Here is a 27356-nt window from a genome sequence, read left to right as displayed (position 1 = left end):
CGCATCACTTGATGATGATAACAATCATTCCAGGGACATCTTCAATGATCAAAGGAATGACAGGTAATGCAGGTCATCAAGGAAATGGTCGAATCTTCATAGAAAGCAAGGAACCCCAGGTATGAAGAATCAAATGTTGTTTCTGATAAGATAAAGAAGCGTTATCTTTTATTGGCCCTCTCCTTCAGATTCTTTGGGAATCTGGCTTATAGATTGTAGTGCTTCAAGGCACTTCATCAGATAGATGGGTGCACTCTCTAATTTGGTAGAGATGGAAACAATCGTGGGATTATACTTAGAGCCGATGCCACCTATCCCGGAAAGGGTGTAGGGAATGTTAACTCTCAATTGAATAAGGGTAACTCGATTCATTTACAGTACCTGATCGAAAGAAGAACCTAGTGTCCATCTCGGAAATGGACATCAAAGGTTTCAGGGTGGCATTCATCGATGGAAAGGTACGTGTTAAAAAATATAATTTTCAAAGATGCTTTTTCTCATGGGTTCAGGGTTGGCAATTTGTATCAAGTTGCAGGATGGTCCATTGGGGATCATGTCAATTGACATATCGCATCTATAACACCGGAGGTCTACCTATGGGGCCATACTTGATGTGAGTCAAATGGTGATAGGGATGTCTGAATTCAAGTAGAGCATGAAGGTACATGTTTGAGGTGTACCGAAGGAAAATCTTATAAGGGGACCATTCCCCTCATGCATTCCCCTCATGCGGCAGGTCCACAGGTTTGGAATAACCCGAGGAGTTTGATATTCATGATTGGCAATCTCATGTATACAGGTGGAAGAAAGCCCTCTATGGCTTGAAGCAAAACACCCCGAGCGTAGTATGAGAGGATTGATAGCTGTCTGATGAAGCTGAGATTCACTAGGAGTGAAACCGATCCAAACCATTACCCGAAGGTTGTGGATGATAGACCTCTCATACCGACACCTTATGAGGACGACCTATTTCTGACAGGTGCAAACCCTCTCATTTGCAGAAGTAAGAGGGAGTTGGATTCTGGATGTTGAATGATAAATTGCAAGCCTGTGACTACCTCGAGGATCTTAACTTTCAGAAGTTATATGGTAGTGATGTCGGACCAGATTTGGGAAATGCCTTTGAGTTTCATAAACTCATTTGCGTTGATGTTCTTAGTGAACTTCCATCTGGACATATGTTTTGCAGTTAGCATGGTGAGCTCATATTTGGTTGAGCCTCACTAAATTGGTGCCAAGAATCTTCTGAGATATCTTCGGGGCACAATTTCTCATGGATAGAGATACACTGCCAGAAATATGAAATTGCATGATTATTCGAATGCTGACTGGGCAGGCAGTGTGGAGGATCACTAGAGCACTTCTTAGTTCTCTTTGGATTCTGCTTCGTTATCATGGATGAGCAGGAAGCATAAGTCGGTTGCTATAAGCACCGCTGAGACCGAATACATAGCTACGAGTATGATCTCATGTGAAGCTGCATGGTTGCAGAAGCTCTTAAGTGAGATGTTTGTACACATGATGAATACCACTGTGATTATCTGTGACAACCAGAGGGGGGATTCGATGATTGCTCCGACAGATAGACATCAGATACTGCCTTATCTATGATATGGTAAGTCGATGAGCGAGCTGTGACTTTCCCGAACGACTTGGAGTCATTGAGAGACCTCCTTATAAGGTTCCTGCATGTTGCATGCATTGAGCTTTGGGAGCTCTGGAGGGCTTGGGGTGCTTACTAGAGCAACATACGACCAAAGGGCGACTCACCCTCCTCTGGTGGTGCGCTAAGAATAGGATGATTAGTTCTCTTGTGGGCCGGCATGATTAGTTCTCCTGTGGCAACTGTGGAATAGGATGATTAGTTCTCCTGTGGACCGGGATGATTTGTTCTCCGTAGCGACTATGGAACAGGGTGATTAGTTCTCTTGTGGCAACTGTGGAACAGGATGATTAGTTCCCCTGTGGGCCGGGATGATTTGTTCTCCGTGGCGACTATGGAACATGATGATTAGTTCTCCTGTAGGCCAGGATGATTTGTTCTCCATGGCGACTGTGGAATAGGATGATTAGTTCTCCTGTCGAGGCATCCTACCCATGCAGTCTGGGACTCATGGGAATTACCTTTCATCTGATCAATGAGCAGGGAAATGAGGATAGGGACCATAGTAGTACTATCGATGGACGCATCGCTGTATCTTTCGTACTCCCTATGCTAGGATGACCTCCATTGATTTGGGATTAATGAAACTAATTTGGGATCAGTATGAGTGGTTTGAGACACTCTCTTGTGACATTGATCTGGGATCAGTATGAGTGGTTTGAGACACTCTCTTGTGATATTGATGTAGGATCAATAAAACTGACTTTGGGTTAGTAAGAGTGATGTGACACACTCTCTTCAGATGAAACTGACTTCGGTTCAGTAGAGAATGGTATGAGACATTCTTGATCAATTCTTCTTCTTCATGGTTCAACAGAGTAAATCAGAGCAAAGCTCAGCAGAGCAGAGCAGTGCAGGTCACTGATGGCATAGATAGTACAGTTGGACATATGGATCAACGGATGGAGTTCTCCCTAGTTGAGAGGGAGTGTTAAAATTGGCAACTAGGGCCAAACTCCATGTGGGTCATCTTATTTATGGTAGCTGATATTTTTCTTGGATCCCTCTCATCGAGAGGTGTAGGATTGATCTAAAGATCATCCGATTCCAATAAGTATTCATGGAGTTATGAATTTATTTGCGTTACAAGACAATTCGTCAAGGTCGGCCAGCAACCAAATAAACCCCACATGTGCTCAACGTTTTAGTATAAATAGAGGTGGCCTTCAAGTCATTTCAACACACTTGGGATCTCTTCCTCTCTCTACTTGTCTTTGGGTTTTAGTAGGAGGAGAGATCCTAAGGAATAACGTTGCCCTGATCCAGAGGGCAGAAAGCCGGAACTGCTGGAAAAGCTGGAACTGCCGGGAACAGCTGGAACTGCTAGAACTGTCGGGAACTGTTAGAGCATCTGTCTCTGAAGGAGAGCAGCATGCAAGGGCAGCTAACTAACATTGAGACAGTTGTATGGTACTTAGCAGCAAATACACCAAGCATGCAATGTTACAGCTAGCATGCAAGGGACAACTAGCATGCAACAACAAGCATGCTAGGGACAACAAGCAAGCAAGGTGCAACTAACACATAGGTCAGGATGGCAATATGGTGCAGCAATGGCACATAATGCAGTACATTGATGGGTACAATCATGATTAATGAAGTGTGATGAGATGCAGCATGGTGCAGCGCAGTGAGGTGTAGCATGATGACGAAATGCAGCACAACGATGGGTGAAGGAGTCAACTTGGAGAATTAGTTGAAGCAGCATGTCTTCAACTGATCTCATGTATCATCTTCTTAGAGATGATCTATGCTCTTATCTAGATAAGTCAAAGTGTTGACTTCTGTTGTAAACGTACTATCTCTCTCTCTCTCTGTGCTGAACTATTGAAGAACATATAAGAAGAATTGATCAAGGGTTTTCCCACATTGGGGTTTGTCCCTGGCTAGCGCCACATCTTGTTTCCTCTTGTCTTGGCTTGTCTTCTGTGATTTATGTTTATGTTCTATCTGCAGTTTACTTTAATGTTGATGTGATTGCTAATATGGAAAAGATATGGAGCTAACTGTGAAAATTGAAATAAATTTCTCTAAGCATAGAACATACCTAAAATTAACACCATGAGACTGCCACTGTCGCTGTTACACCTGTACTGTAGCTCCCTCTCAACATGTTGCATCATGTTGCCCATAACATTGCCATTGATAACTGCTGCATTGCAACTCCTCACACTTATCCATTTCTGCTACTGAAATGGATTCTTTACCATCCCCATCTTCTCCCTGAAATAAACAAATTTGTTCTTCCTAGAGCCTTGGTGAGGATGTCTACCACCTGTTCTCCTGTAGGAGTGTATCTGATTCTCAACTGTACTGCCCCTCGTTGGACACAGTCTTTGAAAAAGTGACGCCTGATATCAATGTGCTTCAACCGATCATAAAATACTGAATTCTCAGAGAGCTTGATGCAACTTTGATTATCACACATGATCCTGGTCACTTCCATCCTTCTCCTGAATAGATTCACAAGCAATTTCCTAAGCCATATGGCTTCGCACGAAGCTGTGCTAGCTGCCATATATTTTGCTTCAGCTGAGCTCAGAGCCACGGATTTCTGTTTCCTACTGCACCAAGAGGTCATTCCTGATCCAATGTTGAAACAGTACCCAGTTGTACTTTTCCGATCTACTGAACTTCCAGCCCAATCTGTGTCAGTGAACCCACTCAGCTTGATGTCATTGCCTTTGGTGTACAATAGTCCATGCTCGACTGTTCCTTGTATATACTTGAGAACATGTTTGGTTGTTGCCCAGGGGCCAGTGCACCCTCTTAGGTTCCACCATGAACTCACTGAGGGTGTTGACAGCGTAACAAATGTCTGGCCTGATATTGAACAGATACATCAGGGACCCTATAAGTTGCATGTACAAGGTGGGATCAACGTCTTTATCTTCTAATGCATCAATCTCCTTCCAGTTGATGATCATTGGAGTAGCCATAGGTCTACAGTCTTGCATCCTGAATCTCTTCCAGATTTTTGTAGCATATCTCCCTTGTCCAAGGAAGATCTCACCCTTCTGCTGCCAAGATTCCAACCCCAGGAAATAATGTATCTGTCCTAAATCCTTCATGTTGAATTCTGTGGCTAGGTTCTTCTTGCAGTCTTTGATGAGCCTGGATGATCCTGTCAAGAAGAGATCATCCACATATAACACTAGGATTAGAGGCTCATTCTCTATGACCAGATAGTAGAGATTAGGGTCTGCGTCACTCTTGACGAACCCCATCTTCTGCAAGTAGCCATCAATTCAACTGTACCATGCCCTAGGTGCCTGTTTAAGCCCATACAAGGCTTTCTTTAATCTGCATACATGAGATTTCTTCTCATGTGTCTCAAAACCTTCTGGTTGTTCAATGTATACTTCCCCTTATACTACCCCATTCAAGAATGTCGTCTTGACATCCATCTGATGAATCTCCCACCCCATCTGTGCTGTAAGAGATATCACGGTTCTAATAGAAGTATACCTGGCTACTGGGGCGAAGGTTTCTTCGTAGTCTATCCCTTCCTTCTGAGCATACCCCTTAGCCACAAACTTGGCTTTGTATTTCTCCACACTGCCGTCTGCAACATATTTGACCTTGTATATCCATCTCAAACCTACCACTGATCTGTCCTGAGGCCTAGGTACCACTTCCCGGACATCATTGACCATTATAGAACTGTATTCCTCCACCATAGCATCCACCCATACTTGATGTTGAATGGTCTCTTGAAAACTAGAAGGTTCCCCAATCTGAGCTACGAAGGCCTGATATCTGTCTGGCTGTCTTAGCTCCCTTTTACTATTCTTGGGTGCACCAATGAAGTCTTCTGTATGCCGTAGAATCCGTCGGAGTTCCCAGCTCATTCTTCCACTTGTAGTAGCCACATCTATCAACTCTTCCTCTTCCTGAGATTCCTCCTGTTTTAAAGCTTTGTCTTCATGAGAATTTTTGGTACTTGTTTCCGTTGGTTGAAGTGGATTGACCAATGGCTCGTCTTTCGACTGCTCCTCAGAAGGCATTTCTCGGGATTTCCTGAAAGCTCTATCCTCCATGAACTTTACATCCTGCTGAACTTCTACCTTCCTACTCCCTGGAAGATAGACTCTATATGCCTTAGCATTCTCGCTATATCCCACAAGATATCCTTTCTTAGAAGTTTGATCTAATTTCTTTCTCTTCTCTTCGGGTATATAGCAATACGCTAAACTCCCAAATATCCTGAAATGGCTGACTACAGGTGTCTTCCCGGTGAAGACCTTCTTCGAAGTGATTTTGCCCAATGCCCTGCGAGGAGTCCTGTTCTAGACATAAACTATCGTGTTTCATGCTTTTGCCCACAGGAATTTAGGCATATCCTGATCATACAACATTGCCCTAGCTGCTTCCACAATAGTCATGTTTTTCCTTTCTGCTACTCCATTCTGCTCTGGATTGTAGGGAGTTGTCCACTCTCTTTTGATGCCTTCCTTAGCGCAAAAATCGGTGAAGTCCTTGTCATCATAGTCTCCACCATTGTTTGAGTGCAACACTTTTATCTTATTTCCTGTCAGATTCTCCACTAGAGCCTTGAACTCTTTGAATCGACTGAAAACCTCATCTTTGGTTTTCAGAAAGTAGATCCAAGTCTTCTTGGAATGGTCATCGATGAAGGTGACGAAGTATTCGGCACCACTAAGAGATTTTGTGGACATCGGTCCGCAAATGTCTGAGTGTATCAATCCTAGCACACTCTTAGCCCTATTGTTACTTCTGGAAAACGCTGCTTTGGCATACTTGCCTAGAGCGCACCCTCTGCATACATCATCTCGTTCAGTACTTAGTTCTGGAACTCCTAATATTGTTTTCCTGAGAATTCTCAGAGCCCCATGGTGTAAGTGTCCCATCCTCCTGTGCCATAGTTCATTCAAATCTTTGTCTCCATTACTACTTATTCGTGCCATTGGTGATTCTAGTTGTAACATGTACAACCTGTTACTTCTAATTCCAATCTGGGCCTTCTTTTTCCAACTCGGGTGTTTGACATATACTTTCTCCTTAATGAAGAAAACGTCATAGCCCTTGTTTTGAAGTTGAGATACGGAAAGTAAGTTCATCCCCAATCCTGGCACATGCAACACATTGGTTGCTCGAAGCCGCTCTCCTGCTTTGGTTTGAAAAACTATAGTACCTCTTCCTACTGGAGTACACTTTGCCTTATTCCCCATGGTGATCTGAAAATTCATTCTTTCTTCCTGATAATCTGAAAAACATTCTCGGATTCCTGTCATATGCCAGGAAGCTCCACTGTCTATATACCAAACCTCCGAGGAGGCAGAGCTTGCTAAGCAAGCGACTTCTTCTTCCAATCTGGAAGCTAACATAGAATAATCGTAATTTATGTCCCTTGTGCATTCTTCTGGAAATTTGCGCAAGTCCCCTTGAGTGGATGCCTCTGTATCATGCTCTTGACCCATAATCGATTTTCCTTTCATGTTGCCAGATCTTTGCTATGATACCATGTGAAAATTTCTAATTGAAATTCTACTACTGTAGCAACTGAGTTATTTCACCTACTTATTATTCACAATAAGTTATTTACGAAATCCCTTCAGCAAATATTAAAATAAATTCTACTGCAGTTATCACACAATTACCCAAAGAAAAATACATGCACAAGAACCAATCACATCAACACAGTGATTTTTGGACATTTGTCCCCGGAAAAACCCAATGTGGGAAAACTAGTGCAGCAGATGAGGGATTTATTAATCTTCAGTAACAATTGCTTTTACAAGGAATGATTTTACAAAGAAACTGAAAGAAAACAATTGATACTTTCCCTTTGAGACCTTCTGACACTTTGGAGACCCTGCTCCCACTTCTGCATCACCCCTGCATCACTCTGCATGGCCCTGCATGGCTCTGAGTGGCCCTGCGTCTCTCCTCTGGACTGCGTCTCTCTCTCTGCGCTGTTTCCCATTGTCCCTGTGTCACCTCCTGCTTAGTCATTGTCTGCTACTGATGTCCTCCTCTTCCTCCAACCTACAACTCTCCCTCTGAAATTGATCTCTTCTACTTGAGAATTGATTTTCCTTGAGATACTGAGTATCTGCGGTGTATCTCCAAATGATCCTCAAGTCTTCTCTTATACTTTCCCTGTTAACGAATCAAGGGCCAAGATTAAGTCCCTAATCAACGGTTAAGATTAAAACAAACTTGATCCTCGTCTCTTAGAAGCTTCTCTCCATTAATATTTTTATTTTCCTAAGTTTAGACTTAGGAACTCATTAAAAATATTAATTATTTTAATAACTCCTCATCAGGGTGGAATTTCTCAAAACGATTTCTGGGTCTTGGAGATCTCATGTGCTTTAGTCTCTCCTCCAAATTTCAATGCTAGAGCACATTTGATGTTACCAAAAATCAACATGTATGATGAACCACGTGAAACACACTCTCAAGATCAAGTGAGATCAACAGAATTACAGTCAAAAGCCATTAAAGTATCATAGTGGACCATATTCAATGTTAGGGGCACAAAAATACTTCACACAAACCTTGCCTTTAAATTTTTTTCTAGCTCATGATTTGAAGGCAAGTTACCACACTTCGATTAGGGATGATTATGCAATTAGCCCTATTAGGTGCTTCCAACCCTAAGGAGAAGGACAATTCACAAGTAGGCCCATCAATCCATATATGCATGTGATAATGTGGTCATGGAATGGGAAAGGATTCAAGGAAGATGGCCATAGCTATGGTACCAGCTGAAGAAGGTCCAACATCCTTGAGAATAGTGATAAGAAGAGGGAGCGTTCATGGAGGCACGGGTTACCGATTTCATGTGCCTGCTTTTTTCACCCCTCTCGTGCGCCTTATACTTTAATTATTTGTCTTTCTTCATGAATAGCTTAGGTGACTTAGCTTTCTTTGTGCTTTTCCAACACCCCTTAAAGATTTAACAGTTTATTGCTCATCGAGCTTGGGAGAATTAAAAGTTCCTTTATTTAGATAGAGCATAATAAACTTAGAATCTGGTTGATGGCTAGTGAGGGGGGTAGAACTCATCCTAGGATTTTGCCTACGTGCTTATTATATGTCCCAACCATCTTTTTCTTTTTTCATTTTCTTTCTTTTGTGTGCTTCATATGCTTTTATCTTTCTTTCAGCTACATCAACCTCTTGGGGAAAATTTTTGGGCCTTGATTTAGAGATAAGAATATAAAGAGTCAGTCCCATTGACCAATGATAATCAACCCAAAGAATGGAGGTGGTTATAAGGGAAGCACAGAAAGTGACAAGTATGGGTTACCTTGGGCACTCCATATAAATTAGTGCCTCCTATTATTGCCCCTCTAACAATGGAAGAAAATGACCTGAGGAGAGGTCACACTGGACTAGGGACAAAGGATAATCTCGCAAATGAAGTATGGGAACAAGGGTACAATCAAGACCTGTCAATCATCCAGCTTGGCCTGTGATTCATATTAATATGTCCCAAAATATTAAGTGAAAGTGCATAATTACAGAAATGGCTAGTGTACCTTATGATAGATGATCCACTTTCCTTCAAAAGTATGCCATATGGGAGAGAGCACTGACTGGAGCATAGGTGGAGAGATCATCATAGGGCTGCTGACTAGCTGGCTAGCTGGCTGATCAATGGGGAGAATTTTTTTCTTCTAGGGTTACCCACTTTTGGTGGGTAACGTAGACAAGCAGTAAACTTTGATACCACTTTACTCGTTGAAAATTTATCACCTGCAAAAATGAAATCAGGAAGCATCCATTATGGCGTTAGCAAAACCAACACCAGTGTAGACGTTTGGAGCTGCTAGAGCTGGATACCCATGATACAAATGCTATCTTTTGTTTATATAAATAAAATAAAATCAAACCTTCTATTGTCTGGTTTGATGTCATTTTAATAGGAGTGTTTCCTAAATCATTATCACGCAGTGAATATTCATCGACCTCACTCTGGATCCTGCGTGAATTGGGTCATCTTTTCAAAATTTAGCTGAAGCTGAGAAGGAGACAAATTGCTTAATGTGACGATCCTATTGCTTGATTTTGTTGTTGAGTTCTAGAATTTACATCATCCATCATTTAATGTGAATCAGGCTGTATTTTAGTCTTGTATGGTTTGTATTTTCAGGGCTTGTAGTAATGAAATGTTGATGCTCACATTTTGAAATATGATGAAAATTGATTTTGGGATCCATCTTATTAATTTTGAAAAATATTGGTCGTTGCGTTGAGTTCATACTGAGAATTAAATAAAAGTTTGCCAGTGATTGGTCAAAAGTAAGGTCTTGAAGTATTATTGTGTTAGGTATGTTCAGACGCTTGAATGTCGAGGCTATTATCCCTATATGAAGCTCAATGGTGGATATGGCTGGTGATAAGCTTGAGGGTTTTTATTTAGTTATGCATTATTATTTTGATTTCAATAATTATATTACTCTAATTATCCTCTCGCCTGGCATTATTAATTCGTTTTATCCATGTTTAATGTCTTGTGAATGGATCTTTTGATTTATGATTGGATGACATGCTGTATGCTACCCCATACCTCAAATATCTCTTATGTGTCTCTGATAACTGCCTTGTGAAAGGGTAACAGTGAATTCTTATGGGTTGGCATTTCTATCCTGTAATGCTTTTCAAGGGTTTGTTGGTGTATTTCGTTTTTAATACGTCTGAATTTTGAAGCAGTTAGTTTGTGAATTTTTTCTGGTATGGATATTTTTAACTAGAAAGCTTTATTGACTATCAAAAGAAGATGTGGTTATTTTTCTGCAAACGAGAGAAGGATATGTGATCCAAAGTGGGCAAATTGGTTTCAAGCTGCTTAATCACTCTTGTTAAGATGATCACTGTTTTCCCTCTCCTAACAAGGTGTCTGACATTCTACTTTATGATCCTCTCGCCATGTAATGCAATTGTAGATGGCACATGATTTTCAAGTCCTGTCTGACAATTCTTTCAAATGTAATTTTCCAATTCCCAATAATTTTTTTTCAAATGAACCATTTAGTTCTGGAATGAAGCAAATATTGTCTTCGTCATTTATCTGTAAATTGGATTAGAAATCATTTGATGGTTTTTGACAATCTGTTAGCAGGACCATGGTTTAGGTACAGATGTCCCTTTAAAGAAATCAGATAGGAATGTCTCGTCATTTGCAGCACAGTTAAAGTTTGCAAGAAATCTTTGTTCTAAATTGGAACGTGAAAATGAATCACCAAAAGGTGATAGAGATCATAAGCAAAGGCCAGCCTCGCCACCAGAAGGGAATTCAGAACCCAAGGTAATAGATCGAGAATATGCTGAGGTAGTTTTTTCACAAGGACATCACGGTGGCGACTTTGAAAAGCTTGGGAATAGTTTCAGGCAACTGGGATTTTGCATGGTAGAGGTTGGACTTTTATTGGCTCGACTATGTGATCGGGCTATTGGTGGCATAGATCTGGAGAACACAATATTGGAATCTTCCACAGCAAAGGGTCGTCTCATCCACTATCATTCACTCAGTGAAAGAATTCTGTTGATGAACTCTGTAAATACAAAGAGAACTAAAAAAAGGCTTTCTGCTAAGGATGTTGGATTTCAGTTGGGATGTGCACATTCAAGAAACTGTTTGCCAGTGAGTTCAGACCAAAATATCGAAGGGAAAGGTCACCACGCTGTGCCTGAAAAGAATGCTTCATTTCATAAGCAGACTGACATATTGCCCAGCCCTCCCGCGTGTGATCTCTGGCAACAGTGGCACTATGATTACGGAATTTTTACTTTGCTTACTGCACCTTTGTTTCTTTCAACCTTTGAGCTTTCTACTAGAAATATTGAAAATGGTTGTACTATAACGAATCAAGATGCTCGAGAGTGTTCCTCTCCCGATGGTCATACATATTTGAAGATCCTCAACACTGTTAATGGAAAGGAAATGTTTGCAAGTGCCCCTTCAGGTGGTCTGATCATCCAAGTTGGCGAGGCAGCACAAATTTTGTCAGGTGGGAAGCTTCGTGCCACAGTTCATTGTGTTTGCAGACCTTCAGAAAGAGCAGATGTAAGCCGAGAAACATTTGTGGTTTTCCTCCAACCATCGTGGAATAAGCCTCTTTCCTCCGGAATGTGGCTTAATGGAGAAAAGACAGAAACCAAACATGATGGTAAAGACATATTTACATCTTCAAGTATAGATATGACGCAAACAAATGATTTAAAAAATAAATTTATCGGCTTATCTCCATTTAATGAAGATGAACCTAGTTCAAAATATGTTGAACGAAAATCCACAGAAAACATTGAGACCTTTACTGGAGACCTCAATTGCTCGGATGTAGTTGTCGTCAATGAGATCCAAAAGATCGTTCCACCATTAATGTCACGATGGAAAGAAGGCCAGACATTTGCCGAGTTTTCACGTGAAACTACTAGGCAATACTATGGTGCTGATGGCATGCAGTCAAGAAGGTAGAAATACTTTGTTGTTGGCTTGAATGCAAAATAAAGTCATTTTGCTGCCATCATGGGCAATTGCTAATTGGTATTATTGTGGTTGGTCATGAGTTAAATTCCTATGGATGCAAAATTCTCACACGTGATACTGGATAGGCTCCATTGCTGCAAGAGATGCATAAACTAACGTGGAAAGGATCCTGATCACATTGGTATTCTGGCATATTATTATTCCCTTTAGTTTTGTGGGAGTTGATTTTGTGTTGAGTATTTGCATCAACAGTGCAATGATGCTGAGTGTATAGTCAAGAAGTAAATCATTCTATACGTTACATTTTTGGAAATATTAAACAGGGCTGGTTTTGAAGTTTGAATACTAGTCGTGTCATTAATATTTGATGTCTATATTTGTTTTTTAAGTTTTTTAAATATTAATAAGAAATATACACACAAAGTTGTATCTAGGCTGGGGCTAGCCCCCGTATTGGATGAAAGAAGGATTTACCGAAACATAGGATGTTGTTTTTAGGATTGTGCAAGACTTGGTTGAGCCTGGTCACCCCTTGGGATAGTGTAATTATCACAATTGGTTCTCACCCCCAACCCCTTCCCATGAGATTTGAACCTAAAACTTGATAGAGAATAAACCCCACACAAATCAACCAGTGTACACCTCATGGGTATTAATAAGAGTAATATATATAGGGCTTTAATACAAACAAAGAGGGCCACAACCACGTCTACAAGAAAGTCAAAAAGATGAAATGTGGGTTGGTGGTGGCCAAAACACCAACACACATAATGTGTACAATAACAAAATTTCAGTGTTATGAATATCGTGATATACCACAGGAATTTCCAGAGTAGATATTATCATAGGAAAAAATCATAATACTTTCTATCCTCAATATTTTGCAGTAAATTGAAAAAATTGCAATATTTTAAGGGCAGACAGCAAGTCAAAGGGAAATACCACCCCATTGGCACCAATGACTTTATAACCTGTTGTTTGTCTTTTTACCCTCATAAACCGATCTTCAGAATTGAGTTCTATGAAGTGTCACTCTAGTGATCACTAGTAATATTATATTTTAAAGTTAAAGTTGCATTCTCCTTTATTTTTCCGTTTTTATTCTTTTACTTAAATTTTTAACATCATCATTCATTGTTCCACAATGCTTAGTGTGGTTCTAACCTCATCAAACTTCATATGGAGAAAGTAGAATTTCATATCCCATTCAAAATTTAGTGAACTTAACAAATTTCAATATATCAAGATTGGTAGGATTTCAGTGTTGTCACTAGATTTTATCGTGTATAAGGGTATGGGATTGGCATTTAATTAAAAGCATGTAACCTTATATGTATCTCCATGTCGGTAGTGTTGATTGTTGATCTTTTCTATCATGACCATAGTGACTAGTAAAAATGTACCTTCACTCGAACAAAATCATTGATTGGGCATGCCAATCTTTTTCTACCTTATTTTAATGTTTGGATTAGGGAGTTTCATAAAAATTGAAGGGTGTTGACTAATGTCCCTAGAGGATTAAGGTAGAGGGAAAGGCTAGAGGAGGGGGTAGAGGGTGCTACCAATGATGAGGATCTCAATATAGGTGATGATTTTAAAGAAATGTAGTTATTTGTTAGTGTGATGCCTTCTAGACTCTAGAGGCCATTTAGACCCTTGATGTCTATGTATTTTGTTTCAGATATATATTGTAATTTACACCTTGCGCCATTTTGTTGTATTCATCTTTAGTATTTACTATACATGATCAAAACTTGCATATTTGGTGTCTAATGGTTCATATATATATATATATATATATATATCACAAGTCCAAAAAATATCATGCTACATTGATTACAAACCCTATATCAATGTTGATAACTTTGCTATTTCATAGTCAATTTTTTTTTTGATGTGATCTTGTATTAGCTTGTCAAGATTTATTACTTAGGGCAAATATTTGAATGTAGGATCAATGTTTAATGTTATTTGACATCTTATAATTCTTGTACATCAATGTTTTTTTTCATGTTTATGTGGTTGTGTTTGTTTGATGTTGTTGTTTTAGATGTTTAAAAAAACAAATAAAGGGGAATAATTTTGTATTTATTTGTTTTCTTATACTTTCCCACATCTGTCGCAATATTGCGAATGGTTGATATTTCAAACCCTCTGCAATATATTCATCAACACGATGAAGTAACGTTGATGTACATCATACTGTCCATAACATAACGAGACAAAGGGAAATTACTCGAGCAAATAAACACTAAGCATTAACCACACCAACGCATGAGGAGGTTGGTCATGGTCATCCAAGGTGGGGCCCTGACCTTAAAAAGAGGTTTGGCATCAACACAATGGATTTGACCCCACCCATTAACAAAAGACTTCAAGGGATTGGGGCCTTCTTATATGGCAAGAGTTAATGTCATGAACTATTTATCATTGTGATGTGGGCAAGGGGGCTAACTTTGGTTCATCCAACGCAAGAACCCAACCTAAGACAAGGGGATCAACATTGGGTCCCACCCATTAGCAAGAGGTTGTAGTGGCTTAGGTCCCTTGATGTGGTTAGAATTAGTGTACGGAATTGCTTGTGATTAAATAGTGGAGCAAGGAGCCAATGCTTGTTATGCTCACACATCTTAAAAACCTATCCCCTACTTGATGGCAAGGCCCATTGTGATAGGAACTCTAATGAGAACCTATAAAACTAGGTTGTCCTTGTAAGCTAGGTGGGAAATGAGGGCCAAATCGATTAGTGAATCTGAGTTACTTGACACCCCACTCATTGTGCATAGGGCATTGCCCTAATATTCTAGCAATCGTTGTAAATGCTCCATTTTGAGCCTCATTTCACATGTTTGTGTTGTGATCTGCGTTAACACGATGAGATGTATCAATGTGTCATCATATCAATAAAGTTGTGTGATGAGACTTGTGCATTAAATAAGACATCATTTTTCTTCTTCCAAAGTAAAAAAAGGATCTCAACATCAATAAGCATCCATGCAAATTAGTATTCCATGGCTTAGGGTAAGTGATCCACAAGTAAGTAAATGTGCCATGAGACGAATGCCAGGAGATTTTCTTATACTTGATAATTACTTGTGATGTTCTTGATTTCTTATTATGTTTCTTTATATCTTCTTTCTTTTAGTTCATCAAGCAATTACCAAAGAAATAACACATAAGTTAATGGACACCAGATATAGGCTCACAGCCAGGGAAAAAACCCTCTCGGGGAAAACCCAGTCAGTAATTCTTCCTTCAATAGTTTTCCTGAGATATTCCAAGACTCTAGACCTTGACACAAACTTTCCTTCACACCAAGTCAACCTTCCTCTTCTCTTGCAGATGATCCTTCTTGACTTAGTAGTAACAGCAACAATGACAACACTTTCTTCGACCCAACAACTTCTATCTTAACTTTGAGACTTTGATATTCACTGGAATACTTTGATCTTCTCTTAGAACCTTTGATCTTAGCCCAACACAACTTCCTGAGGCAACAACACCCAACAATAGCAACTTCGACCTATACTGGCTACGTAGCATCACACGCCAACTGGCTACGACATCAACAAGAAAACTTTGATCTTCCAAACTAGGGCACGAGAGAGGGAGAGATAGTTGCACCAAAGTTTCAATCTTCTTCCTTTCCCTCTCCTAGACCAAACTCACACTTCCTTTCCCTTCTTCTTCTAATTCACACGTTTTCCAGCTTTAAGAGATATCGAACTTTTTTGTGAGAGTGTATTTCAAATGGAGTTCGAACTACTTCTTTTATAGTCCTTTGGTGAGGTCGAATAGCCTACTTGAGGCCGACTTGGTGTGGAGGCAACATAATTCATATTTGACTCAATACTTAACCTTTTTACATGATTCAAAAGTCTAGGAAGGTCTCTTTAAAAATACAATGACTCTATTAACTCAGAATAAATCATAGAAGTCCTCAACGGTGACTTTGACCTAAAACATGATGACCCAAGCATGAAACCCATGCTTTAATAAGTCATAATAATAATAATAATAATTCTTTTCTTTATTCTTTTGACAAGTACATTACATGATGACTCAAATACATTTAATGAAGACCGAACCTAGTTACATTTTCCAATAGGATCATGGCCTAGGGCCACACAGCCTTGGGTACAAGGAAAAACCATAAGAGATGCTTAAGGGTTTTCGTGCCTCCACATTGTGAACAATGCAGGTTGGACACACCTAGGGAAGTTATTAGCCTCTTAGCTAAACTGAATTCTCTGACAACTAGATACTAATCAAAGAATGTCTTTTTTAGGTTCCGATAACAACTTTCGCGCAAGAAAAAGTCAAAATAACCAAGTTTTCTATTTGGACTTCAGTTTTCAGAACTCGTTCAATTGGATTTCAAGAAAAGGCTCAAAGCAAAACCATTTATATCCCATGGTTGGCTTGTATTTGATAAAATGCACAACCTTTCCCAAATGCCAATCCCATCACCAGTTTTGAGGCATTGGGAGGCCAAGATTTAGCAATAGGGTCTCACGAAGAGAGCCCCTAGATCATGATTTCTATATTTTTATTTTCAATATGGAGAATTTGCTCTATAATTATTGTAATTAGAGAATCAAGAAAATTTTCTAGGAAGATCATTTATTTTCTTGTTTGCTTCCAACCTCAAGTAGCAAGATATATGATTCCCTACCAAATGCCAAATCATAAACCAACGAGATGGGATTTAATGCAACCATGATCTGTTTAAAGAATGCCAAATCATTGACATGCTAGTGTCATCAAATTGTTTTTAAGGCCTAGTAAGTGAAAATGAAAATTAAAGATTTCCTTGGACTTGTACTTAGTTCGCTAATAATCATATATAGTAAACAAGTAATTTAAGTTAATTAGACAAATTAAATCAATTTTGGTGTTTTGTAACATGGATCGATCATGAATAAACCCAATTATATTTAAGGTATTTGCATGTTTATGACTTAGGTATGTTACACTGCTCACAAACTTCACGTATAATAAAAGCACATGGAATGAAAGAAACTTCAACATTGTTCTCACTATTGTGGATAATATAATTAATTTTCAAATTTAAATTGTTTATTTTTGTTTGAAAAACAAAAAACAAGCTTCAACTAGAATTGGATTTCGCTGCCTATTTTTAGAGTTAACAATTTATTTATTGATTGGCACTATTTGGTGCAATTACAATAAAATTGGATTTGGGATCCTAATGGTAATTGACATTGCTTCCTCTATAGCCCCCAACAATCTTGGGACAAATAAGAATGGAACTTCCTAGAACATGTGCATGATGATTCCAACAAGTTGTTGCTTGGTCACATGCTCATGTTTGATGTATGATATTGTACAATAACAAAACAATTTTATTCGAATGGATCTTTAAATAATCAAAATGACTAAATGATTATTGTTCTAGTTTACTTTGTGCTTAAAAGCCCTTGAATTTTATGTGTGACCTCATTTTAAAAGTCTTGGTACCTTGAAAAAGACCATGGAAGTCTTCAAAAAAATGGCTAAAGAAAAATCTATGTAGAGCTATGGGCAATGTAGAAGCATGGGAAAAACAAGGGGAACTTGATGCTCTACACTTCGCACATCATACAGACAAAATAATAAGGACAAAGGCACATAGTGCAGAGGCTATGTAGGGATGGGAGTGAGGAGCTTTCACAAGTCCAAGCTTGCACATACTAGAGCATGTAGAGGAAGGGAAGTACCTTTTATGTTCTCCCATTGCATTTCACAACAAGAGAAAAAAGCTTGTGGGGAAAATGTGTGTAGAGTATGCATGCGAAGAATGAAATGTGCTTACCTCTACACCCTTTCTCTCACATAATAAAAGAAGGTGCCTCAAAACAAGTAGGTTGATGCCTCGTTGGCAAGAAATGTGTCATACTAGGGTGTCGACACATGGACCCTTTGACCACTTTGAAGATGCCACATCGCATTCCAAGAAAAGCACAACATTCCTTAAATTGTGAAAAATAAAAGTGCGACAGAGGACTAGTGGGATTATTGTGTAACTAAAACCTTGGTCATAGTTTTGGTAATGGTTGTGGAGGATAATATCCCTCTATGTACCCAAGAATGCAAGAATAAATGGATAAGTTTGTAATGGAAGTGGATTTGATTGGTTATAGGCTTAAGAGTTTAGATTTGGCTCAATTCGAAGATTAAAGGAAGGAGAGTGTTCATCCATTGGTAGAGGTTGAAACAAAATTGCACAATTTGTAGGGATGAGAGAGAGGGACCTATCTAAGGCCAATTGACAAGTCTAGGGAAGAAATCTATATAGAATGTACAATATTGGCACCATAATTTCTTAGTTCTCGAGCTAGAGAGCCTCATAACTATGAAAGAACCTTTTAATATAATAACATAGCAAGATAATCATTTTGAAGTTGGAGTTTTTCCTATATTGTTTTCTTCAAGGCATATTTTGCATCTTTTATGTATGAGTGATTGAGTGTTTATTTGTGTTAAGCAATATACCTATTAAATTAATCATAAACATACTTAATACACAAGAAGTTGTTCTAATTAACAATTTTTGGTGCTTATATATTTTGCATTAAAGATCTAAGTTGATGAATCATTTAGCTATAAGCGTTCAATTATGGATCACATTGGTAGTAGTGTAGTTCCTAACCAAAGTGGGGGAATTACCTATTAATGTTGATTGTATTGCCAACGTCGCAAGAAAGTGGAGAGTTATTTCCCTTAAACTGTGAAATTGGTACTAGACAAGGAAGAAAACCAAATTAAGACGAAATCATAGGTGAAAAACAAAAATGAAACTCAACATAGGATAACCCATTTGGAGAACCATATGGCTCAAATGGTTATGGATATGTATTAGATGGCTTAGGGAGTAACTACTATGAACCTTGTTTCTAATGACTAGGTTTCTACTTTAGTGCAAGAGAGAAAGGAAAAACCTCCAAAGTCAAGCTCTAGTTGAAAGGAAGAAAATGGAGGTGAGAAAGTACCTAAGATGAAGAAACTAGAGAAATATGGGGGATTGCAAAAAAACTCAATCAACATTCTAAGTAGAAACAGAGATTGACATCAAGCCATATGCAAGTGAGATAAATGCCTTGAAATTGAATCAATGCTTGCAATGATTAAAAGTTTAGTACTTACATGGTTAGTGGAGAGCAAATGATATATTTTGCTTATTTGAAGTTAGAAAGTCATGTTTTGATGTAGTGTGGAGGCAACGCCATAACCAGAACATTAGGCAATGGGCCATTGATGAAATTTTAGGGAGTGTTTAAGGCCATGATTAAGTGACACTACAATCCTACTAGTTATGAGGAAGAACAATGCTTGCAATGGTTAAAATTTTAGTATGTATGTGGTTAGTGGAGAAAAAATGATATATTTTTCTCATTCGAAGTTAGAAAGCAATGTTGTATAGCGTGAATATAATATCATAACCAAAACACTAGGCAATGGGCTATTGATGACATTTTAGGGAGTGTTTAAGGTCATTATTAAGAGACATTGCAATCCTACTAGTTATGAGGAAGAACAAAAGATACATTGGCTTTACCTCATATAGAGATAAGTTTAGACAACACTAAAATTCAAACTAGATTCAAAAAGAGACCAATCCAGTTAGGGATATCTATAAGAGTTCTAAAGTGCTTATCCAATAAGTGGAAAATTTGTTTAGTCACCTTAGGAGATAATTAACGTTTTAAAAGCCCAAGACCATTGATTAGGCTTGTGTGTAAGCACAATATGTTGAAGGAGATAAGAAGAAACAATAGTTCAATGGGTCATAACAAATGAAATTCCAAAAGTACTCAAAAGTTGGAAGGAAGAAGGGGAAAGGTTAGGACCAAGAAGATCAATGCAGTTGTAGCAAAAAATTAGAACCCTAACAAGCATTATAAGCATTGTAATGGTGATGTCCACACATAGGAAACTTGTGGGAAACTACATTTGAATTTAAGACCCACTTGGTCCAAACAACAACAAAAGAAAAACATGTCTTTTCTAGTTGCAAAGAGAGATCAAATGGTGGACAATAGCTCAGACGTTGAAGGAAATGTGATTTGTACTTTGGTTCAAAGAGAGGTATCTTTAAGTAATATCAATCCAAAAGAGGAAACAAAGATGATTGAAATATTTCACATTGAGATTTAGCTAAAGCAAACTAAGATAGATTGCTTGTTTGACACTATATCACAAGGAATATTAATTTTAGCTTAGCTAGTTGAGAAGCTTCAATTGGAGGTGTATGACCATCCTCATCCATACTTATTGGGGTTGGTTAGACAAGATATGGAACTGAGAGTCACAAAGCAATGTAAGTTCATAGTTCCATTAGTGACAGCTTGAGGTAGAAGTAGATGTGATCCGATTGTCTATTTTTGGATTAATTTTGAGGAGCCCTTATGTCTATGTTAGAATGTTATATTTAAAATAAGGGATAACCAACACATACTTGTGAAGAATGGGAATTCATATCTTGTCCATGCATATAAAATCGAATCAAAGTTCTCATAGATAAGTGCACAATGAGCTAAGAGGATGATTAATGCAAACAAGAAGTTTGTATTTTTGTTTTTGAGAGAAAATAAACAACAAGGAGAAGGTAAAAGATGAGATTAGTGCATCCATCAAGGAATGTGACAATAAGCAAAATACTCATGTTTAGAACAATTGATATCATCCCATAAGGAAGTGTTCCAAGAATTTAAAGGTTCACCATCTAAGAGAGAAATTCAACATGAGATTCATTTGTTACCAAAGTCTCCATTACATGACTTTGGGTTATATATACAATCCATTTTAAAGTAACATGAAGTGAAGAAACAAATACAATGATTATTGGGATGAGGAGTCATAAATCCTACCACTTCACAATGTTATGAAACCAACTCACAAAAAGATAGAAAAGATAGATGAACACCTTAGAAATAAGCCTCTTCGAGGGGGCAACCTCCTTTACATTACACAAATGAACAATTCTTGGATGATACAAATGAAAAAACCTCCTTTCTATATATAGGAGTCTAAGGGGTCACAATATAACCAATCCAACCTAAAAATAATAATATAAAGGCACAAAAATAACAATAGAGGGATTCTATGGAGCACAATAATAAAAATATGGGGACAATAGGGGCACAACAATAACAATAAGGGATACAACGACAATAGTAATGGGGGAATCACTAGTATTATAGGGACCTAACATGCCCCTCTCCTCCAAAAAAGTGTTGCCGTCAACGCTTGAGTAGTTCTGGATGCTTCTATATAAAATTCTCATCCTCCCATGTGGAATCTTCAACGGGTAAGTTCTTCCACTTGATGAGATACTCTGAAATTGATCGATTCGTAGTTGTCGAGTTCTTGCTTCTTTGACTACTTCAGATTCCAATATGATTTTTCCTTCCTCATCAAGTTCTGGCAATATTGTTTGAACTGGAATCTTGTCACCTATAACCTTCTTTAAGCATGAAACATGGAAAACTGGGTGCAATCGGGAAGCTGCAGGAAGCTCCAATTTGTATGCCATAGTATCTATCTTTGAAACACCTTGTACGGACCATAATACTTTGGTGATAATTTATTATCCTTCTTAGCTTGCTTGAGGGACATTTGTTTGTATGGTTGTAGCGGTAGGAATACCCAATCACCTACATCAAAACTTCTTTCACTGCAATGTTGATCTGCTTGCTATTTCATTCTATTTTGCGCCAAGGTGAGGTTATCCTTTAAGAGTTGGAGAACTTGTTGTTGATGCTCGATGTGATCTTCCACTGCTTGAATCTTAGATTTTTCTCTTAAATATGTTGTGATGGATGGTGGATGATATCCATAAAGTGCCATAATGGGGTCATTTTTGTTGCAGTATGGAAGGAAGTGTTATACCACCATTCAGCCAGAGGCAACCATTTGACCCATTGTGCTTGTTTATCATATACAAAGCAACGAAGATATCCTTCCAAACATTTGTTTACTATCTCAGTTTGCCTCACAGATTGAGGATGACAAGATGAGCTATGAGCTAACTGAGTACCAAGACAAGAAAATAATTTTGTCCAAAAATTTCCAGTGAAAATGGGATCTCTGTCACTTACAATAATCTTTGGGTTTCCATGTAGCTTTTGAATTGTTTCCATAAATGCATTAGAAACTGTACTTGCTTTAAATGGATGAGGTAATGCAAAAAATTGTGCATACTTGGTAAGTCTATCAACTACCACCATGATAACACTTTTTCCTTCGGACTTGGGTAAACCTGTGATAAAATCCATTGAAACCTCCTCCGAACGTTGGCTTGGAATGGATAAAGGTTGTAATAGTCCTGGGGTCTTAATTGTTTCAACTTTATTTTGTTGGCAAACCAAACATTCCGCCACAAACTTTTGAATATTTGATTTAAGTTCATCCCAAAAAAAATCCTTCTTAACCCTGTGGTAGGTTTTTAGAAATCCTGAGTGTCCTCCTAAGGGAGATTTGTGCAATTCCATAAGAATCTTTTGTTTGAGTTGGGAATTCTTGCATAGGTATAATCGATCCTTGTACCATAACGAATCATTTTTCCAGCTAAATGTATTAGATGTACGGGGATCTTGTATCTTTTGAATGAGTGCCCACACTTCCTCGTCATTCTTCCATTCATGCCTTGCTTCATTTATCCAATCTGGGTGCATAATAGAAATGGCGCAAATAAATGCTTCCACATCCTCATCCTTTCTTGAGAGTGCACCTACCACAACATTTTGCTTCCCTTTTTGTAGATGATTTCAAATTCATAACCCAACATCTTTGTGACCCATTTTTGCTGCTTTTCTGAAGATAATATTTGTTCTAAAAAGTATTTAAGACTATCATGATCTGTTTTTACCTTGAAGTGTCTTCCCATTAGGTAGGGTCGCCATTTCTTAAGTGCATGTAGTATTGCCAACATTTCATTCTCATAAATAGCTTTGTGTAAATACTTTCCTTTGATTGGATGACGTTCGAAAGCAATGGGTCTTTCTTCTTTCATTAAAACAACACTAATTCCATTTCCTGAGGCATCACATTCCACAATAAAGGTTTTTGTGAAGTCTGATGTAGCTAAGACTGGTGCTTGGCACATTTCCTCTTTAAGATGTTCAAAGGCCTTCATTGCTTCTAGAGTCCATGAAAATGCATCTTTCTTCAATAATGTTGTTAGAGGTGCTGCTATCCTCCCGTAATTCTTAACAAACTTGCGATAATACCCTATCAACCCGAGAAATCCTCGTAGATGCTTTATGGATGTGGGGATTTTCCATTCCTTAATGGTTTTAATTTTGCTAGGGTCTACCTTAACACCTTCCTGAGATACAATATGACCCAGATATTCCACCTCTTGTACTCCAAAGGAACATTTGGAGATTTTTGCATTTCTCTTCCAATAGTTTGAGCACCATGTCAACATGTTGGACATGATCCTTCCAGGACTTGTTGTAGATTAATATATCATCAAAAAATACTAACACAAATTTTCTAAGGAAGGGTTTAAAAATGGAATTCATCAAACCTTGAAATGTAGAAGGTGCATTAGTAAGGCCAAAAGGCATGACCAAAAATTCATAATGACCCTCATGAGTTCTTAATGCTGTTTTCGGAATGTCTTCAGTCTTCATTTTGATTTGATGATATCCTGAACGAAGATCCAACTTGGTGAAGTAAATTGATCCATGCAATTCATCCAATAATTCATCAATGACAGGAATGGGAAATTTATCTTTAATAGTGAGCTTGTTGAGCTCCCTATAATCTGGACACATGCGCCATGATCCATCCTTCTTGTGAACCAATACTACTGGAGCAGAGAAAGAACTTTGACTAGGTTGAATTATACTAGCCTCTAGCATTTCTGCAACCATACGTTCAATTTCACTCTTTTGGACATAGGGATATCTGTAAGGCCTGATGTTTGGAGGAACACTTCCTAGAATCAAATTAATAGCATGATCATGATCATGAATAGGTGGGAGGCCTTTGGGAGTCTCAAATACCTTGGAATGATTGTCCAAGACTTTTCAGAGATCTGGAGAAATGGATGATTTCGATGTGGGAACATCCAGTGAACATAATTGTCCAATTATGCCTCGTTGTTCTTTCTTTAGAAGCTTTGTCATTTCGTTAGAGCTGATTATCTTTCCTGGTTTCCCTACAATACCCCTTAATTCTATTTCCTTTCCTTCTGAGAATTTCATGAAAAGTTCTTGAAAATTAAAATCTATTTTACCCAAGGATTGTAGCCATTGGACTCCTAGTACAACATCAGCACCACCCTTTGGAATGGAAAGCATTGGACTATTCAATACATATTCTCCCATGGATAACTTGATATTATGGCACTTTCCTGAGCAATTTATGGTTCCTCCACTTGTAACCATCACTTGACACTCTGGTGCTGGATATAGGAAGCAATTCAATTCCTTGGCTATCTTACAATGAGTAAAATTATGGGTACTTCCCGAATCAATCAACATTATTAGCTTTTTCTTCTTAATATGCCCTTCTATCTTGATAGTTTGAGGAGTGGTAATTCCAGCCAATGCATTACAAGATATGGTCGGATCCATTTCTTATTTTTCTAGGGTTTATTTCTGATGTATATCTTCTTCTTTTGACATTTCTTGCTCCTTTTCTTCCAACTCTTCACAGTCTATGTAAAATAATTTCTTCTCTGCACACTTATGACCTTTAGTGTATTTGCTATCACAACTGTAACAAAGCCCTTTTTCTATTTTTTCTTCCAATTGTTGTGGCGTCAACCTTGTAGGTTGTGGATGGCTAGGGGCAGTGACACTTCCATCTTTATGATTGTAAGTGGTAGGCTTCCTTGTTGCCATAATTTTGCTTTCCATTTTTCTTGTCAACCTGAATGCCTTCTCCAATGAATTTGGTTCCCAAAGGCGAAACTCATGTTGGATGTTATATTTTAAAGTCCCTATGAACACATCAATCCTATGCTCCTTTGGAATATCTTTTACCCTTATATTCAATTTTTGGAAGTCCTCAATGTGGTCCATCATTGAACCCTTTTGTTTGAGATTTATCAATTGGCTAAAAAAGGTGTTTCTTTTTGTATCCTCATAATGTGCTATCATTTCATCCATAAAAATAGCCCAAGTGACAATTTGTTTACGAGAGCAAAGCCATTGATACCATACAAACTGATTTGGTTCCAAATATAAAGTTGCAATGCGTACCTTTTGTGTGTTTTGCACATTATGGAGATCGAAAAATTGCTCCATCTGTAGTATCCATGTTTTGAGATCCTTTCCATCAAACTTCCTCATATCGATCTTTAGAACACGATGATTCTTCGATCCAATGTTAGAGTCTATGAAATCATGCTTAACATTTATTTTGTTCTCATCATGAGTTCCCTTTCCTACCCTTTCACCATTAGTAAGCATTTCTTGTAGAAACTTTGTCAAATCTGTCTTCAAATTTGTCTGCAAATCTTCCATGGCTTTCTTTAAATCATCCATCTTAGCTTCCACGCCATCCATCTCAGCTTCCACACCATCCATCGAAGCTTCCATGCCATCCATCTTAGCTTCCACGTTATTCATCTTAGCTTCTACGCCTTTCTTTAAACCATCCATCTTAGCTTCTATGTCTTTCTTTGAACCATCCATCCTATTTTCTGTTACTTTTTGTGCGAGTGAAATTTGTTGCACTTGGTCTCGTAATTTTGATATATCATGTTGCATTTCTTCCTCTTCTTCATGAGTCATGTTAGAGCTTTCATGTTGCTTACTAGGTGTTTCCATTTTCTTTCTTTGGGGCATCAATTACTAATAATAATGCTTCACTATGCCCTTTGAATTCCTTAAAACTAATTTTTCAAACCAAGCTTATGCAAAAATTAAAAAAAAAAAAAACTACACACCTTTTTTCACTTTGTAGGAGCTCGATATTGAATTTGATGTATCTCTGTAATTTTGGATCTACTAGGTCTGAAATTGCTTCCTGTGGTAACCATCTGAGTAATCTTTCTAACCCCGCAAGTCTGATGAATATTGAATTCTCTAATGAAGAGTTATGCCAAATCTCCCACGATGACCTGAGTATATACTAGTTCAGTAGAGCGAAATTTTATGACGTGCCGTGGGTCACTGTTTCAACCTTAGGTTCTAAAAATGAGACCCAGAAAAACTACAGTCTATCCTCTTTCTATAACTTCTTACGAAAATTCAATCTGATGTTCAGAGCGAAATTTATGACGATTTTCCCAAGGTGACCTGTTTGGAATGTAATTTGGGGGTCTACAAAAACCCTAACTTCCTCAGATTATATCTTCGAACATATAGCAAGACAGGATCTGAAATTCAGACCAGAGGTTCAGCACGATTGCGTCTCAAATGGTTTTTTTTTAGCTTATGAAACATCGCAGAAAAAAGTTATAGCAAAAATTCCACGATGACCTATTTGGAGTAGCGAAACCCTAGAATCCAAAGCTCTAATACCAAATGTTATGAAACTAGCTCACAAAAAGATAGAAAAGATAGATGAATGCCTTAGAAATAAGCCTCTTCGAGGGGGCAACCTCCTTTACATTACACAAATGAACAATTCTTGGATGATACAAATGACAAAACCTCCTTTCTATATATAGGAGTTTAAGGGGTCACAATATAACCAAGCCGACCTAAAAATAATAATATAAAGGAACAAAAATAACAATAGAGGGATGCTCCCCGGATGCGGGTGGCACCATTACTCTTAATGCACATCATGCAGCAAATTAAAGCCTGGTACTGCCAGCTGCAGAGCAGCGTGGCTTCCCAAGACTTCACCTTGTGCGAGCGGGAGGAAGGTTTTAAGGCTGGATCGGGTAGAAGATTTGCATTAATGGCTCGCGCTGTTCGACGCAACATTCCCTCTGTTATAATCATGTCGATCCTCAGTGTTTTCATCACGCCTTATGCTCAGTCTCACGGCAACGGAACCTGGTTAGCGGAGGTAGATGGTGACGGGCTGATTCTTGCTCACCGCCGCGAGCTCCAGGCCAACATTTCCAAGGGTAAGCTCTCCCCTGTTCTGGACTTACGCATTGGTTGTATTGTGCCTTCGTCTGGGGTGTGTTCTGTGCATTCTGTTTGGCATCTCTATCGTTTCAACCAACCCTGTTCTGTAGTCTCTGGTGTCTATAATCTCTCTGCGCCCTACCACCTGTCTGTCATTATGGTTCGTTCGGGCAAAAGACATCGTTCT

The 27356-nt window shown here is 38.5% G+C and overlaps 1 protein-coding gene across 3 annotated transcripts in view; it reads left to right on the top strand.

Annotated features, from left to right (window-relative positions):
• The window catches only part of LOC149234765 (2-oxoglutarate (2OG) and Fe(II)-dependent oxygenase superfamily protein), a 78167-nt gene extending 65681 nt beyond the window's left edge, over nt 1–12486 (top strand). For all 3 annotated transcript variants that reach the window (XM_089371935.1, XM_089371937.1, XM_089371936.1), the window contains one exon: nt 10758–12486. In XM_089371935.1, coding sequence (XP_089228061.1) covers nt 10758–12113 — 1356 coding nt within the window. In that variant the 3' untranslated portion in view covers nt 12114–12486. The remainder of the gene's footprint in view (nt 1–10757) is intronic.
• The last annotated feature ends 14870 nt before the right edge of the window (nt 12487–27356 follow it).

The sequence above is a fragment of the Pinus tabuliformis genome, chromosome 8, assembly GCF_031772625.1.
Source record: "Pinus tabuliformis cultivar Carrire ecotype Pingquan chromosome 8, CPIR1, whole genome shotgun sequence".
Classification (NCBI taxonomy): Eukaryota; Viridiplantae; Streptophyta; class Pinopsida; order Pinales; family Pinaceae; genus Pinus; species Pinus tabuliformis.
Note: the sequence above shows the minus strand (reverse complement) of the source record. Positions and strands in the feature narration are given on the sequence as shown.